Source organism: Schistocerca piceifrons, chromosome 7 (assembly GCF_021461385.2).
Source record: "Schistocerca piceifrons isolate TAMUIC-IGC-003096 chromosome 7, iqSchPice1.1, whole genome shotgun sequence".
NCBI lineage: Eukaryota > Metazoa > Arthropoda > Insecta > Orthoptera > Acrididae > Schistocerca > Schistocerca piceifrons.
In genome coordinates, this window is record NC_060144.1 from 261898004 (window position 1) to 261916134 (window position 18131).

An 18131-nucleotide genomic window follows, 5' to 3' on the forward strand; every position below is an offset into this window, starting at 1 on the left:
AGTCTAGCGTGCATTTTCAGCCATCTCGATCTACAAGGTGTTGGCCCAGCTGCCGACACATCACTTTCCACCTTTCATAACCCTTGCAATAAGAATAATATAAACATGTGATCTGTTTAAAAATCATAAGGAAATGTTTACAGTTTATGTCACACAAGGTGGCTGCAAGTATGAGAAATTTAGCTTCCAACTGATGACTACAAGTACGAGAAATATAGTTTCAAAACTGTATACAACAATATGAGAAATTTTGACACACAAAATTTGACTCAAGGAAAATAGAGTGTTACTCTCAGGGTATGTGGCTATGACTGACAGATGGAGGGCATAGCTTTACTATTTAGTTAATAACTTCAAAACTATTACAGAAATTTAAAAAAATGAAATATTGACTTTTTGAAGATTTTGAGATGTATCTGCCCTCTTAAATTCACAAATGAAGGTATAGGAGAATAAAATTGTGCCCCTTTACATATCCTTATCTCCCCTGCTCATATGCACCTTACATGATAGATATGGTGCCAGTAAGATCATTGTATAGTTGAACCTCAAACACTGGCTCTCTAAACTAATTCAACATTTCATTGAGATCTTTGTGTAGCTTCCAATAATTCTCTCATAAGTTCTGTCAGTGTTTGCAAAATGCTTTCATATTGGCTCAACCAGTTGGTTTATCTCTGGCAGTACACACCAGTATTCCTTCTATTAGTTTAACCTTGTATGGATGATAGCACATTTAAATCAGTGGAATACGAGAGTGTGGATGACTCACAACTGTATTACTGATTTATTACTGCCATTCATTCTGGTTTTCATTGTCTTCAGAGAGTGTTAGTAACTTTAAGTACATTTGCTAAACCGTCTTGTGTACAAGTATTAATTTTCAAGACATTTTTCGAATGTAATATGCACAATTAGGAAAAATTATATGCTGCTATCCTGTGCTAATGTGCTAACTTGTATTTAAATAATAAATAATACCCATGTAACACATGATCATAGTTTTCCTGGCAAATCAGTAATTTATATTGTTTCAAACTGTCCACTTATGTCACATCATCTGCACTTCATAATATTTTAGCACTGATACATTTGGAGGTCTGAATGACTGCTGTTAGCATTGATAGAACTCAAATGTATGATTTCATGTACACTTATGAACCATGTAAACAATTTACATGTAACTGTGTACTACGTAATAAACCTCTTCAGCTTGTTTCATGAAAATTTATGTGAAGAAGTTGTGGAAATAATGGAAAAACTGTAGTCTCACCTCGTGAACAATCATCGCCAGACCACATTGGTTCACAGCTACATGTCTGGGTCTCAAGGTCAAAGTTGCCATGCCCAGAACAATCTGGCAGACACTGAAGTGCATCATTGTCCATCTGACTGCAGTCAGCTCCTTTCCAGCCTTTCTTGCAAATGCACACACCCTCTGCACAAAAGCCATGTCCTGAGCAGGTTGGGTGTGGGCAGTCCACTGAAAAAGATACCATTAACTGCAATAAATCTGCTAGTCTGTGGAGTAAATTATAAGATTTTATAGTGTTTCTACCAATGAAATGTAGACACTCCTGGAAGGGAAAATGTGCCATCAAAGTGGAGGAGGTGGGAGAAGCGAAGACAGAAAATAGTGGGCTAGGTCAATAAAATAAGAACTGAATATGGAAGAGAACATCACGAAAGAAATGGTATAGCGTCAGGGACTTGAGTTATAATTGGGTGGATATCGAGAACGCAGGAAAACAGGTTCATATTTGCAAAATTTTGTGGCATTCATGTAGGAAAGTTAAAGGAGAGCTGATGTAATTCTGTGCTCCAGTCTTGCAGAAGACATTCTGTAAAAGAGTATTTCTTCTTTTGTATGTAGATCATCTACAAAATGTTCATGACTATTATGGGAGGAATCTAGAGCTAATGTAATTCTGTGCTGCAGTCTTGCAGAAGACATTCTGTAAAAGAGTATTTCTTCTTTTGTATGTAGATCATCTACAAAATGTTCGTGACTATTATGGGAGGAAGAAAAAGCAGAAATGAATGATGGTGGTATCATCTAACCACTTGTCTCAAATGTCAAGTAAGTTTCACCATACATAATATCCTCATACTATTAATAGTCCATCATTAGAGGTGTGTTTTGTACCCACTTTTTAAAGATGTTATAGACAATTTTTCAATCTAACCCAAAGCAATGTTGAATAATCTGATGCTCGGAAAATGTACTGGTAATCCTGCCCTCCTCTTGCTCCTCAAATTTCCATAATGGAAGTTCTCTCCACATCCAGGATTTGATCATGCTATGAACATAGCCAACATAGTTCAGTGATATCAATCTAGGAGATAGACTGTAGTGAAATGGTCGGTTAGGAACTGAGAGAAGTAACTGAGTTACACTACTGAGCACCATTCTTTGCTTGTACGTGGCTTCTGCAAAATACATTCAGTTAGTTCAAACAAGGAATGCAGTTCCAAAACACAGACAATAGCATCACAGGAATCATTTTAATGTGGGCACTAAAGGAATCAGCAAGGCAACACTATTTGGATCATGAAATATTGAAGTCCGATGACTGCAGTCCAAGAAAATGTGAGAGTAATGTTTATGGCTATTTGATGCAAGAGATAGTTTCATATATCATTTAATAAAGCAACTTTACTGAACTTATTGAAACTGACATACCTTCCTCACAGAATTTTCCCATGTATCCACGCACACAGGCACATTTACCATTGACACAATGACCATGTCCATTACAGTCTGGTACTTCACATTCATCATGCCTTAAGCTACATTCCTTTCCCTTCCAACCTGGATTGCACTGACATTCTCCATTTATATATTCTCCTCGTTGACTGCAAAGTACGGGACAAACACCTGAAATAGAAAATATTCACTAATAAGAATAATGTGTTTGATGGAAAGCATACCCCACAAACATAAAACAAAATTATCAATCTAGTTGGGTACTCATAAATATATGTTAAATTTTAAGCTGCAGTGCTATAATTCTGAATAACACTGACCTGCTGAACTAGAGAGCAAAATTTATATTCCATTTCATTGACAGAGAAAGTGTAGGACCACCAAAATAAACTGATTTATGTTATGAAAGGATTCTAAAAGTTGTGTGTGAAGTCTTCATATGTCCAGACAACATGGCATCTTCATCCACTGGTTATCTCTAGGATGTCCAGATCTTTAGTATTATTAATTACACAAGTAATAGAGGACCCTAAACTGAAATTTTTAAGATAAGCAAGCAATGGTCACAGATGAATATTTCAGGCAGTTTTGAATAAGCTATATGTATCACGCATGTTTGAAAGCTGCTTGTGTTCCACAAAAATGAGTGCCTAGAGCACTGACATTGGTGGTGGTGCAAATAAGCATCACTACCTTTTTTAAGTGATCATATTTATTTATTTTCCACTAAATCCAGCCTGCAGTATTCATTTAATATCTTTTGGGACCATTTTCAATCAAAGTATGATTGACAGAGAATGCAGTATAAGAAATGAACTGTATGGCTGTAAAATTCCAATAAAATGAAGAAAAGTGGCATAATTTGGCCAGTTACAAGTAAACAAGTGTTAACAGATTTATATTCACAAACAGATGGGAACCAAATGCTGGCTTTCAGAGCTAGGGCGTCCTTTATGTGGCAAAAGACAGGGTGCTGTTGAAGGAAATGAACTGAACCATAGATCTTGAGTTAATGATGAAAGAGTAGGACAGGTCAAAAAGGGAAATTAACAATGGAATGTCAGCGGCAAATGGGATATGTAAATCAGAGAAACTAGATAGAAGGAATGAAGATTAGGGTCTAATATCTCATCTACATTGAGGTCATTAGAATGGAGCAAAGACTCATGATGTTTCAAGGATGGGGAACAAGTGTCTATTGTGGAGCTGCAAGGGACAGCACATGCAGTTATATAAAACTTCCTCCATACAGACATTGACACAAGGGCCAACTTGCATGGAGTATTGCTGTCCACCCGACACTGTCATTACTGACATTTCATTACATAGCTAACATGTTGAATTACAGTTGTATGGATGGTGAAAGCACAGGCATTGTTATCTGGTCACAAATCAGTGATCACAAGGAGTTTTATCATATTATATAACTAGTTTTCAAGCAGTACACTGAAACTAAAAAACTAGCAAATTAGGTCTACTCAATGTTTACCACTCTTGAAAGAAATTATATATGTGCCCTAAAACTTGGAAGGGTAAACTGATGTAAGCAAAATGTATGTGGGGCCAACTTTCCCTTCGTACACTGCGAACTGTTCATCAGAAAATGATGAGCATGACAGAAAAAAAAAAAGTTTTTCCTTGTGCACGTCACAATCATATACCTGCAGTAGTATAACAAAGTGTCCAGGTGGACAAGAAAAAAAAATCCCGGCTTTCCCAATTAGAAATACATATTTTCCTGCATGAAAATACACTATACCTCAGGCAAAAGTACACTTTTTTCCATGTTCAGTGACAATATACTTCCCATCAGAGCTGTTAAACTTATCAATCATTTGTATGGTAAAACGAGCCCAGCAACAACAATGAATTTGGCAAGATCTTTGATGTGTGGCAACATGTATACTGTGTACTTTCACAATATGAAAGCATAAATATGAATTCCATCAAACGCAGTATGGTAGATCCAAAAGCACTGAAATCGAGATTGCATTGCACGATGCGCTTTTGTCAGCCAAATCATGGCTCATGTCACATGATCTCGCATTCCAGTGACAGCAGATATTCAGAGCATAGCACACGTGATGTAGTCAGCCAATAGCAATATCACTGTTAAGTAATGCAAACACATAAATGCAAAACATTAATGATTTAAATTAACATACATACAGTACAGTTGCAAGAAAAGCTAAGCTTTTACATATATTACTGGTTATCAAAAAATTTTGCTGTTTTTTCCAATGGGTTGGTTAGGCAGGATCCTAAGGGCACAGCATAAATCACAGCAGGTGAATATTTCTGACAAGACAACTATAAATTTCACTGTTGTGCATCGACCAGTTCGTGGGTTACTTGGCTGAATACATGTTATGCTGTGGTGCATCTACCACACAGCATGAGCGACAGAATGTCTGCTGCCCACATCATTCAAATGAGTGAAGCTCCACTCATATTGCAGCAGGGTGAGCAAGTCAGCAAGGAGGCCAGCAGTCATGCCAACACTGCAGTCATCATGCGCAGCTAGAATCGGCGTGCACAGATCGGCACTGTGTCCTGCTTCAACGGCACTGCTCTGCAGTCAGCCAAAATGAAATAATCCTCTGTGAAGTGATTATTTAAGCTCTCGCTGAAGCAGCAGAAAGAGTGACATTGCTTGCCTGGAACTGATGATCATCACCAGAGCTGTCGCTACTGGAGCTATCATCATCCAGTCCACCATTCACCACTGCTATTCTGACCAAGACATCGTGCTACAAGGGACCAGACACTACCAGATAGGTGGGTCTGGACTAGGACATCATTTCGTGGATTGTACTGAGGAAATTTAACTTGACATCACTCGTACTCATAAAAGAATGTTGCATTCAATACGAATGGACCAGTAGTGTTTCAGAACTAGTTGTTTCCACTATATAATCTAGCAAGTCACTTCATTCTTGACAATGTCAAGAATAGCCTTTACTGCCACCTAAGAATTACAGAAGAAGTGTACGTTTATTTGGTGTTTACTCTGGAAGAATCTCCAAGCACATTTAAGTTGTTTGTTCCAATAATCAGAATTGTGTGAACAAACAACTAGTCAAGTTAGTCAAGCATGTGTTTTGTGTTGGGCATAAAAAGATTCCATCATGCACTTCAACTTTTCCATAGAAAAGCCAGTTACATGGGAAATTGCTCAAGAACTCACCAAATACTGTTTTTTAAGAATACGTATGCTTTATGTCATCATTGTTGTACAATTTGTAATTGTGAAAGAACTAAAATGGCTTGTCTTCCGGGCCCAAAATTTTTCTAAGTGGCTGCCCTCAAAGTGTTATGTTTTGATTAGAGTCACACACTCCACAATTTGTGCAATTCATCACACATTCTTACACTTAACACAATTCATATAATTCATCTTGCATAAAAGGAAATTTACTTTGAAAGTAACACTTCTCAAACCACCATTCGCAAGACCTGTTAAAGATGTGAACAGTTGTGACATCACGCTCATTGAAAGTAGTTAGTTGTTTTGAAGTGTTGCACAGTCTTTGTCCTAAAGCCTTTTAACACATTTTGCTATCAGTACACACTTGTGTGTACACTGTGTTTCATTGTTGAAAATGACACAATTTTTCTCATTTATGTTTTATTGCTGGGGTGTTATTCTGCCGTAGCAGGCTAAAATAAAAGTCTTCATTAGAGCATCAGTTTCTTGTCAATCAAAATTTTAACTGAAAATTATAACAGTGAAAAGTTCCTGGAATTCTAAAAAATCCCAGGTTTTTCTCAGATGAAAAAATTTTTTGGTTTTTCGTGGATTTCCCAGTTGTCCTGGGGTGTATACATCCTGTATAACAATCTGAGATGTAAACAAAACAAAAAAAAGAACAGATCCTGATGTAGCAAACTCTTGAATCACTGCTGAATTACATGTGAAATTAGTATGGATTTGCCATAATTACTTTTATTATAGACTTAAACAATGGAAAATCAAGGATAGATTAACACTAAAAAGTATAAACTCACTTTCACTGCAGTCATCTCCACCAAATCCAGGATTGCATTGGCAATGTCCTAACAGACACTCTCCTTTGCCACTACAGCCACTGGGGCAATTCTGTGTCATTTCTTCTGCAATAACTGCAATGAATGACACTTCACGTGCATCTCCATCGTCATTGTAAAGTGACAAAAACCAGTGTCCTTGTTCCATGTAATGTGTTACATCCTTTTTCACTGCCATCTAAGCAACAAGAAACAAATTATTTATTATTAGAATTAAAATATTTAGATGACAATAAAATCATCAAATCCTCCATAGACAAAGAAGAATAATGATTAGAATACTATAGAATTTTCTGTGCAAAATAAAACATGACAATAAATCAAGTTTTCCCTGCTTTTTAAGAACCTCCTTCAACAGTGCAGTTTGCTGTACAGATATGACATTTGTGCCCTAAATAACTGTAATTTTCAATTATTTAAACAAATAATAAATGAATTCAAACAATATAAAATTACAAGGAGACAGTATGGCCAGCCATAACTTTCCTTCAGGAAGCAAAATTCCAAGTACTGCTGATAGATTCATATCAACACAGAAAACACTTCCTAGTTTTCAGTACTGTTAGTTCTGTCATTAGGAGGGAAAGAGCAGGTGGTTGGGAAATGTAAGAAGGGAGGGGAAGGTCATTCAGACCTCAGGATGACAGGAGTATGTGTGCTGTGAGGACAGGCATCTGAGGCAACAGTATCTGCTCCAACACTGTATGCCTCAATGCTTATGCCAACAACTCCCAAGACTTCCTCTCCCTTTTGATACTCAAAGCTCTTGTCCACAAACAAACCTCCCAGGCAATCTCATCCTCTCACCGTCTGACAAACACAGCTCCTACTTCCAGAAAACTCAGAAGCACCACGCCATCATATATTACTACCCAGTCTTCAAATGCTTTAGTACTTTACTTTGCCACAACTGTGATTTTCTCAATTGTAGTCATGAAATGAAATTGTCTCTACTGATGCCCTTTCCAGACCACCCACCAACATCTTCCCTCACTCTCCTAATCTACACTCCTGGAAATGGAAAAAAGAACACATTGACACCGGTGTGTCAGACCCACCATACTTGCTCCGGACACTGCGAGAGGGCTGTACAAGCAATGATCACACGCACGGCACAGCGGACACACCAGGAACCGCGGTGTTGGCCGTCGAATGGCGCTAGCTGCGCAGCATTTGTGCACCGCCGCCGTCAGTGTCAGCCAGTTTGCCGTGGCATACGGAGCTCCATCGCAGTCTTTAACACTGGTAGCATGCCGCGACAGCGTGGACATGAACCGTATGTGCAGTTGACGGACTTTGAGCGAGGGCGTATAGTGGGCATGCGGGAGGCCGGGTGGACGTACCGCCGAATTGCTCAACACGTGGGGCGTGAGGTCTCCACAGTACATCGATGTTGTCGCCAGTGCTCGGCGGAAGGTGCACGTGCCCGTCGACCTGGGACCGGACCGCAGCGACGCACGGATGCACGCCAAGACCGTAGGATCCTACGCAGTGCCGTAGGGGACCGCACCGCCACTTCCCAGCAAATTAGGGACACTGTTGCTCCTGGGGTATCGGCGAGGACCATTCGCAACCGTCTCCATGAAGCTGGGCTACGGTCCCGCACACCGTTAGGCCGTCTTCCGCTCACGCCCCAACATCGTGCAGCCCGCCTCCAGTGGTGTCGCGACAGGTGTGAATGGAGGGACGAATGGAGACATGTCGTCTTCAGCGATGAGAGTCGCTTCTGCCTTGGTGCCAATGATGGTCGTATGCGTGTTTGGCGCCGTGCAGGTGAGCGCCACAATCAGGACTGCATACGACCGAGGCACACAGGGCCAACACCCGGCATCATGGTGTGGGGAGCGATCTCCTACACTGGCCGTACACCACTGGTGATCGTCGAGGGGACACTGAATAGTGCACGGTACACCCAAACCGTCATCGAACCCATCGTTCTACCATTCCTAGACCGGCAAGGGAATTTGCTGTTCCAACAGGACAATGCACGTCCGCATGTATCCCGTGCCACCCAACGTGCTCTAGAAGGTGTAAGTCAACTACCCTGGCCAGCAAGATCTCCGGATCTGTCCCCCATTGAGCATGTTTGGGACTGGATGAAGCGTCGTCTCACGCGGTCTGCACGTCCAGCACGAACGCTGGTCCAACTGAGGCGCCAGGTGGAAATGGCATGGCAAGCCGTTCCACAGGACTACATCCAGCATCTCTACGATCGTCTCCATGGGAGAATAGCAGCCTGCATTGCTGCGAAAGGTGGATATACACTGTACTAGTGCCGACATTGTGCATGCTCTGTTGCCTGTGTCTATGTGCCTGTGGTTCTGTCAGTGTGATCATGTGATGTATCTGACCCCAGGAATGTGTCAATAAAGTTTCCCCTTCGTGGGACAATGAATTCACAGTGTTCTTATTTCAATTTCCAGGAGTGTATATAGGTCTTTGCTTATCCTCAGAACAGGTGTGTCCCTCCCAACCTGGTGTCTAAGTAACCTAACTCTCCTTTCCAAGCATCCCCAACCTATCCCTCTTTCCTCTTTGAGGAAGAAACTAGCAGATCTGAAAGCTACAATATCTTTCTACCTTTATATATCTCTGTTGGCACTATTTACAATTTTGTGTTTTGAAAATAAGTAGTTGCTAACCATTCTGTCTCCTTGTAATTTTCAAAACTGAATTTTTCTTTTGACACAATTATCCCAGAATAAGATAGCTAGTCTCAATTTTGATTTCAACTATGTCTTTCCAAATACCATGCCATTTTTCAGTCCACAAATAAGATTCTACAAAATTTAAATGGTAAAATTTGCTAAGTGGTATTTTCTGTGATATGTCAGAAGTATCTGGTTGTGCAGTTCCAAGAGAAACTCAAATACTTTGGGTGCAGACATCTAGCTTGTAACTGGTTTTCTAACTGAAATAACGCAGTGTTGCATTAAAGTACTCACAGAGTCTAAACAATTTAACTGCACTGTCAGACTGAGGAATAATCAAGCAGATTTACTACAGGGATTGAGATTGGAATCAGTGTTGTTTTTGAATGTGCCATCACAATCCAACTACTTGTAATAGTTTGCTGATGGTACAAGCGTTATAATCAAGCCTAATGGCAGAAATTCAAAACATTTTAAAAGATAAATAAAATTTTCTTAGATCTTATTAAGTGGTTCTGTGCAAACACACTGTCATCAAACTTTGATAAGACACAATATATCCAATTCTGTACTGCACAAATCCTGGCTACATAATTAAAAACAATGAGTAAGGGGGAGTCAAATAAATAAAACAGAATATTCTACATATTTAGAGTTTATATTACCAAAAATCTGAACAGAAGTCACACATTACCAGTCTTCTTAAATGTCTAAATTCTACAACTTTTCTGTTATGGGTAATAGCAGATTTTGAAGATAAAATTGTCAATAAGTGGACTTACTTTTCTTGTTTTCATTCATAATGCCTTATCATATTATTCTGGAGCAACACTTCATCGAGGAAGAAACTGTTTGCTGCACAGAAGCGTGTAATGAAGATAACATGCGTTGTCCACAGTAGATTGTCTTGGAGACAGCCCTTTAATAGTTGGGCATACTGACAACTGCCTCACAGTATATTTATTCCCATATTAAGTTTGTTTACAACAATCAATGACCTTTAGAAATGTAATACTAGAGGGGGGAATGACATACACCATCCATCACTCGAAACACACTATGGGATGTAAATGAGGGAGGATGATCACTTGATACGAGAAATCCAATAAATGTTAAAATTAACTTCTAATACAAACTAAAATCATGTCTGATTGGCAACTTATTCAGAAAATGCATTACATTTGTAAACTAAATGATTTGTTGGACCACTTAATAGTAAGAGATAGCACCAATGCTCCACGTAACACGCAGATAACTAATTCCACTTCATGTGGACATCTGCAACAGTTCCCATGCCAAACACTTCTTGTAGAACAGTCTCTTCAACACAGAGTCCATTTCAGATGCAGAATGACTAATTACACCACTTTTCTACTTTTATTAAGGCAGATGACTCAGTTGTTCCTTTGAGAAAGTCACTACTGATTTCCTTCCTCATATTTACCCAATCAGAGCTTTTGCTCAGTCTTTAATGACCTCGTCATCAATAAGACATAAGAACCAAAGCTTCTTTCCTTTTTTTCTTCTGAATGTATTCTCTTCTAGTAGTTAGTGTGGTAAACTCGGTTCATCATAGGATGAGTCATCTGAATGGAGACTTGCCTAAATGCTAGTAGACCAGTTTTGTTCTTTTTATTCACTAATAGCTGACAAAACCAGCACTGCACAGGTATTCAGTTTGCCAATTTTCTATCAGAAACGAAAACAAAAAATGAACTTTGTTTGAATGTATCATAAGTAAGCATAGACTGTAGTAGTTTCCTAACAGTCTTGATTACCTTTATGTTAAGTGTGTTGCATACCTATTGGACAGTACCACATTTCAATTGCTATGTTTGCATATGTAATCAGTGTCTTACTAGATTCCCCCAGAAGTGGTGAACCATCCAGAAACTGTGTAAAGATATACATAGGGCCGCATAACCTACAAAACACTTTTATTCTCCATAGTTATCCTCCTGTCTGTTACTTACAAATGAACAGTACCGTATTTATAGCAAAACTGAAACTGCCACATTTAATTCAAGTTTTATTCAAAAATTGTTGATATGTAACATGAGACTTGGGGCTGTTGTAGCAGAAATAAAAAATGGTACATATTTACTATATAGTACTGGGAAACACAGTTTCCTAAAAAAAAGTAAAATTCAGAAAAAAACCCAAAACAAAAACGTATCAAATATCACTTCAATATTTTGTTGAGGTTCTAAGAAACATGCTTCTGTTATTTATGAACAGTGTTCACACTTATCAATAATAACAGGAGACTCTTGCCTTTGATCATGATAAAGAACATTCATTGATGCAGACTTTACTTGCGTCAGAAGTATTTGCTTGATTACATGAAAGTGCAGAAGTTAAGCAATCAGTTAATTTTTATCACTTATAAAATGCAATTTATATTTTATAAGGATATAAAATACACAATGGGCTAACACTGAACAATGTGCAGTTCTAAGCATGTGCAAAACAAAAAACAAACAGAAGACATCTGCTCAGAGTTTCTCTCTCACAAATTTATTGTTTTTTCCCTATCAATGCTACCAATACATACTACATCATTTATGTGCTGTATCAAACCTACTAAACTGTAGCTTTGGTAGAGCGCAACTCTAGCAATTCCTCTCCACAGCTCAATACGTAGCTTGTGTTTTCATCTACAGTCGTTTGTGCTTTGCAGTTGAAAGCTGTCAAAAGTGCTGCCAGATGTCATGGATTTCCTTAAGTTTACTTGACTGTAGTTGTATCTTAGTATTAAAGAATAAATGTATTCAAACTTCATGCACAATGTGGCTTTTTTCACACATTTCAGTGTTTATGGCTACATATTTCTTGAATTACATGCCGTACAGTTATATATTTGTGTAGGTACATTCAGTGGCATATGTGGATACTGTCTATGAAATATGTTGTGAATACAGAGAGTAGGAAACAATTAATAAATTTAAACGTCATGCACAATGTGGCAGATTTTCACGCGTTCCAAGTATTTATCAGGCCATAGTTTCTGAACTGTGATAGGTAAGTGATTTACACGCAGGCTGATTGTTGCCTGACAGTAAAGGGTATGTATATCAAGTTTGGTTGAACTTGGTCCATTTGTTTAGTAGGAGATGTGGAACATACGCACACACACAACATACTTCCATTTTTTATAATATGTATTGATACTGACTGTATTTTAAGCAGTTTTCTTCACAGAGAAACAACTTTTCTGCTTTTAAGTAATCCCTTTAACATGTTTGCCAAGTACTATAAATGTCCAAATTACATGTCTTGTTTATGCTTGTATGACTGCTTGTATTACCATCACCAATGCAAAGTCTGTTCCTTGCAGCCATTTGCCACCTCCTACTTCAGGCAGTAGGTACTCGTATTATCTGCCAGCACAAAACAGAAGACTGGCATAGTTACTAAAGCACTTTTTATGTGATCTAATAGCCAAATAAATGTTCTATTATCAAGAATACATATTCTGGGTGAAGCAGATTGTATTACCAAATCAATCACTCATTGTGCATCCCATTATACACTGTTAGTTGAAGATAATCTATTCTTGTTTCTTTCTTGTTTCACTGTTACTGCTAGTATGGAACTATTACTTCTACTTCACCTTAGCATGTTTTCTCCTTGGTCTGTTTGCTGATGCATTTGTTTATTCATTTTTTCCATCAACTCTCTGATGACCTTGTCATCCACAGGATATTAAAATTTTTAACCCCCTTTCACATTCAAACTAGAGATGGGCAAAACTGTTCTTTTCAGAGATCGGATCAGAACTGTTCACTCCCTGAAATCAAATAGCTCTTTTTCATGACTCACCACTCATTCACAATAGAAAATAAATGGAAGGCACATTGCCCTTTAAACTTGATTTATTCCAGTACTATACCTGTATTTTGATCTTATTTGATCCTATCTTGAAGTAACACAGATAATGAGTAAGAATTTTGTGTTGTTTATTGAAATTTCCATGATATGACAAAGTTTTTGATTATTGATTTATTTTGCACTATCGTGGTTTTTTGGGTGATCAGAAAACATTGTAACTTGAGATTTACGTTAACAATATATTTGGCTATAATGTATTAAAATTTCATTAACCTTGTACAAATACATCGCAAGCCATATATTTTTAAAGTGAACGTTTCCTTCCGAAAATGCCTAAAATCGCAAAATCCGTACCAAAATAAGAAAAAAAAAATATGAATTTGACTGTAAGACTAAAGTGCTGCATATATCCTTATGCAGAATAAAACAAGGAAAATATTGGTGTATCACATTTTGCGATATGCTTATCGGTTCGCTCGTGATTAAAGCGTAAATTCGAGTGTCCATAACAAAAATTCTATAGTAAGAGGAACCTAATCTGATCAGTTTAAACAAATAAAAATAAAATAAAAACAAATGATGTATACATAACATAATAATGTAATATACATAGCGGTATTACTACGAAGAACAATATCCAGTAGAGACGAACTCCGATGCAGAGGCGCTGAGTCAAGCAGGTCGAGCCGCGAGCTGTATTACTGCATGAGCTAAGACCGCAGAGACCAGAGTGACACCTGAGTTGCTTTGCTGAACGCTCTGGCTAGAGTCGAGAACGGTGGGGTGAGTGTTGAGCGGGTGAGCTCTGAGGGTGGGGGGAGCGGTGAACGGCCACCAGTCACCCGCTCCGAGACAAATCGTCCGTTCTCTTGCGAGCAGGTTGTTGCAAGTAGTTCTTACGTTCTCCGCTAGGAGGCTCTCTGTCCTGTTGCTCGCATCAACTGCCCAGAGGGCAGGACGTGCGACTGAAACGATCGCCGACGGAGTGCGATGCTAAGTTAAGCTGCACCAGACACTGCACGCGGCAGAGGAAGCACAGACAGAGACGGCACGGCATATGTGAAACACAAAATCCAATGGGGCACTGCACAATGCAGGCAGCCAAGGCAGAAGCAGGCCAGAGGCCGGCACTGGCTGTGCTGTGTGGCGTGCACTGTGCTCTGACCAGCAGATGCCCTGCTGATATGCTCCGTCTCTCTCTCTCTCTCTCTCTCTCTCTCTCTCTCTCTCTCTCTCTCTGCTGTGGGAACGTTTGGAGCTACCATTCTTTTTTTCTGAATCACTGATTGTTCACTCCTTTGAAAGATTCAACTCTATGAATCAGTTCAGGAGCGGATCCCCCATCTCTAATTCAAACTGATCCCCTACCCATTCTCTTTTCTAAATTATATGTTGATAATTATCTTTTCTTATATTACTGCCTACACTCCATCTACGATTTTTCCATCATTGTATTTTCTGTTTATCATTGTCAGTATCCAGTGATCAGCATTAGGTATGGGATATATGTAAACAGTAATGTTTAAGACTAATCGGATACAGCAATGCAAGATGGACACACACACACACACACACACACACACACACACACACACACACACACAAAAGCTGGTTGCTGATGGAGAATTTGGAGCATTTGCTGTAGCTCCTCAGTGACTTCCAAAATAATGAATGCAAACCACTAAAAGGAAAATGATTTATTTTATAAGTGTTAGAAGCAAGGATAATACTGGTATATTTTTACAACATATAGGAAATATTACTGAATTTATGTCTCTAGCAGTTGGAGATTGTATCTAACATTATAGGGTGATTATATTTTGTCATACGCAAGCATGGGCATCTGAACGTGATTCATTGATATGAATACAGAATGGCTTCATTGGAAAACATTAAAGCCTTCATTTTCAGAGTGAAGTCACTGTGCAAATGCTCATCAGGTATTATATTAAAAAAATAAAATATTTATCATTTATGCAGAGGGAAAAAGAGAAGTGTAATCTTTAAAAAATAGAACAGTAATCTGTCAAAATGTAAAGAGGGAAATATGGGTCTAAAGCATCCATATCCATGGATTCTGAAATCACAAAGAAAATGAAGAAAAAACGTGAAGCACGAGTCCTTTCTAATTCTGATGGCAGTGTGTTTGTGTTTCTGTTGGTAAAATATTGTGTTTCTCAGCACTTATTGCACTCCTCTGATTTGTTAATTTCACATTTTGTATTTTAAATAAAAAAAAAAGACTCACAGTCTGTGGTTCGGCATTGCTACCAATGAAGTCACTTTCTTCTCACAATTCAGTACTTTCATCAACTTATGACTGCATTTGCATTTCACTTTTATTTGCATTAATTTGTATACAGCTGAAATCCTAAACTATATGTTACTAAATTCAATACTTACATGTGCTCCTCTTGTCGTCCTTGCTTTGAATCCACTAAGAACCTCCAGAATGTCATACTGAGTATGAGTTGGAAGGGCATTCCTGCGGGCATACACTCCTATACTTGCACCCCTTGGGATGCTGTAATCAAACTTGACATACGCAGCTTCAGACTGATAAAACTGCATGTTCCAGTAACTGTATGGAGGTATATCCTTAGATAGTTTTTGGCCAAGAGAGATTTGAGAAAAAGTTGTCCCATCAGGTGGAAAAGTGATCCCCGGAAAAGTTCTAGCACCTGAAATATTCCATGAGATATAAATGTACCACCACATTTACACATTAATCTCAAGAGCTCCAGATTGCAACACACCAAGAGACCATTATGTCAGTTAGCAGATATGAAACCACTGGATTAATCTATTGCAGTGAACAGAAATAATTTTAGTTTAATATCTAAATGGCTTGAAATACTTTTCATGGAGTTAACTCTAATGTTTTGCCTTAATTTCAACTCATTGTTGAATTGCTGCTCTCGCATGCATAGTATTGAATATAAGTAAATTTCTAGCAACTGTTACAGAATTGAAAATATAATACGAGTTGCTGTAGTGTTATCCTTATGTTATACATCACTGATGCCCAGAAATTTAAAATGGAAGCCTACAAAATACATAAAAATTTATATGTGCAGAAACAAACTACAAAGCCAGTGAGATAAAATTACACAAATTACTGAATATTATAATTTTTTAAAAAGTAGTAACATAATAACTTACAACTATCTACTAAAAAGTTTTACTTATTCAACCATAACCAAAAAATTACTTCTTATGCGGCATGCAGTTTCTTACAGTGTAGGAAAATAAGTACTTGTAAAGAGAAAAGCCATCATATAAATTTGATTCCGTAGTATAAACGATGGCTTTTCTCTTTGTTTCTGTTTTAGTGCAGCACCAAAGCAATGCCCATTTCCAATAAGTGAAAGTTAATTTACTCACATTTTGCATGCAACATAGAGAAGTCATCACTGAGAGGTTTCAGAAATAACATTGAGCAATTTCTCAAATCACTGGCATCAACCAATATAAATTTCTAATGAAATACTGTTCACAAAAACTACATACACCAAAGTAAGGGAACTGTTTTTGTATGTGTTGATTTATTTCTCCTTTTTTCCTTTCTTTTTAGCACATTTGAGGATTAGTATTTTCAAAATATTAACAGTGAAGAATAATGACTTTTCCTACAATTCAGATTTCAAATTAGTGGTGACTTTTCTTTAATATATTTTGTTATATTGTCCTTTCCTTTCTTAAGGGTAAGGAAAAATCCCTCTTGTAGTTTAGTACTGAGAAATATTGAGTTATTGCTTGCTCTTGCATGACAGCCGAGAGAAGTTCTTCCTTGAAAGCTGCCCGATTAACACGTTAGTTCTGATTTGCGAATTATCATGTCAAATCTGAGCAGTTGTGTATTCCTACCATATACACAGAAGTGAGGCCCATTGATCACTAGGACTGAAACCATGACCAATCTCAAATCTTCACATCATACTGCCCTTGCAAACAGAAAAACAGTAATTACCAGTAGCTTAAATTCACCTTTTTAATGTGTTTTGTTTAGTTTTTTTAGCTAGTGGCTAAGAATACAAGCACGTCTTATGGAATGTAAAGTGATATGGATTAATAATGAGTAGGAATACTGCTAGTACCTATCATTTTGGTGAAAAAGGTGCGATATCTGTTTGATAGAAAAAAAAAGGAAAGAAGTTTAGGATGTAATGTCTTGTCAATTACAAAGATCGAGTACAAGCTAGAATTGGATAAGGGTGAAAATAGAAATAAATGGTGGGTTTCAAAGGGACCATTTCAGCAGTCCCTTAAAGTTAAGAGAAGATACAGAAAACTTTGATCAGTATGACCAGATTGGGATTGAGACCAGGCAGCTCCTGATTGCGAGTCCGGTCCTTTAACAATTGTGCCACTTGCTTGGGATTTGATAGGAAAGAAGGTGATAATCAACAGTGAGCACTTTACACCATGAACTATGCTGCAGTCTGTCACTCGAGTCAGACAAAGAAATGTTTCATATGAAAGAGACATGTACAAGTATACTTATACTCTGCAAGTCACTGTGAAGTGCATGGTAGAGGGTATGCCCCATTGTACCAGTGGCAACAAATGATTCTGTGGCCTAAAGCAGCAAGAAACAAAGGTTTAAATGTATGATGTGTGACTTGCTTTTTCCTGTGTAATTGTTGGTATAAGGAGAACAGCAAATTCATTAGCTGTGAAAATTTAATAAAGTAGATAACCATGTCACTGCTCTTAATAGCAGCACTAAAACTTCTATTTTGACTGGAAATGTGGTGTGGTGATAAGAAGGGAATACAAAAACAGCAGGAGGAACAACAACAAATCTGAGGTGCTATAATATAAAAATGAGGAACAAGAGATGAAGAATGAAAAGATCAAATATGAAAGATGTCTTCTTGAACAGAAATAAAGGG

The 18131-nt window shown here is 38.1% G+C and overlaps 1 protein-coding gene across 1 annotated transcript in view; it reads right to left on the reverse strand.

Annotated features, from left to right (window-relative positions):
• The window catches only part of LOC124804590 (teneurin-m), a 73285-nt gene that overhangs the window by 44764 nt on the left and 10390 nt on the right, over positions 1-18131 (reverse strand). Inside the window, exons 5-8 of the mRNA XM_047264778.1 lie at positions 15640-15917; positions 6716-6932; positions 2684-2878; positions 1274-1483 (exon numbers count right to left, since the gene is read on the reverse strand). Of these exons, the coding sequence (XP_047120734.1) occupies positions 1274-1483; positions 2684-2878; positions 6716-6932; positions 15640-15917 (900 nt within the window). The remainder of the gene's footprint in view (positions 1-1273; positions 1484-2683; positions 2879-6715; positions 6933-15639; positions 15918-18131) is intronic.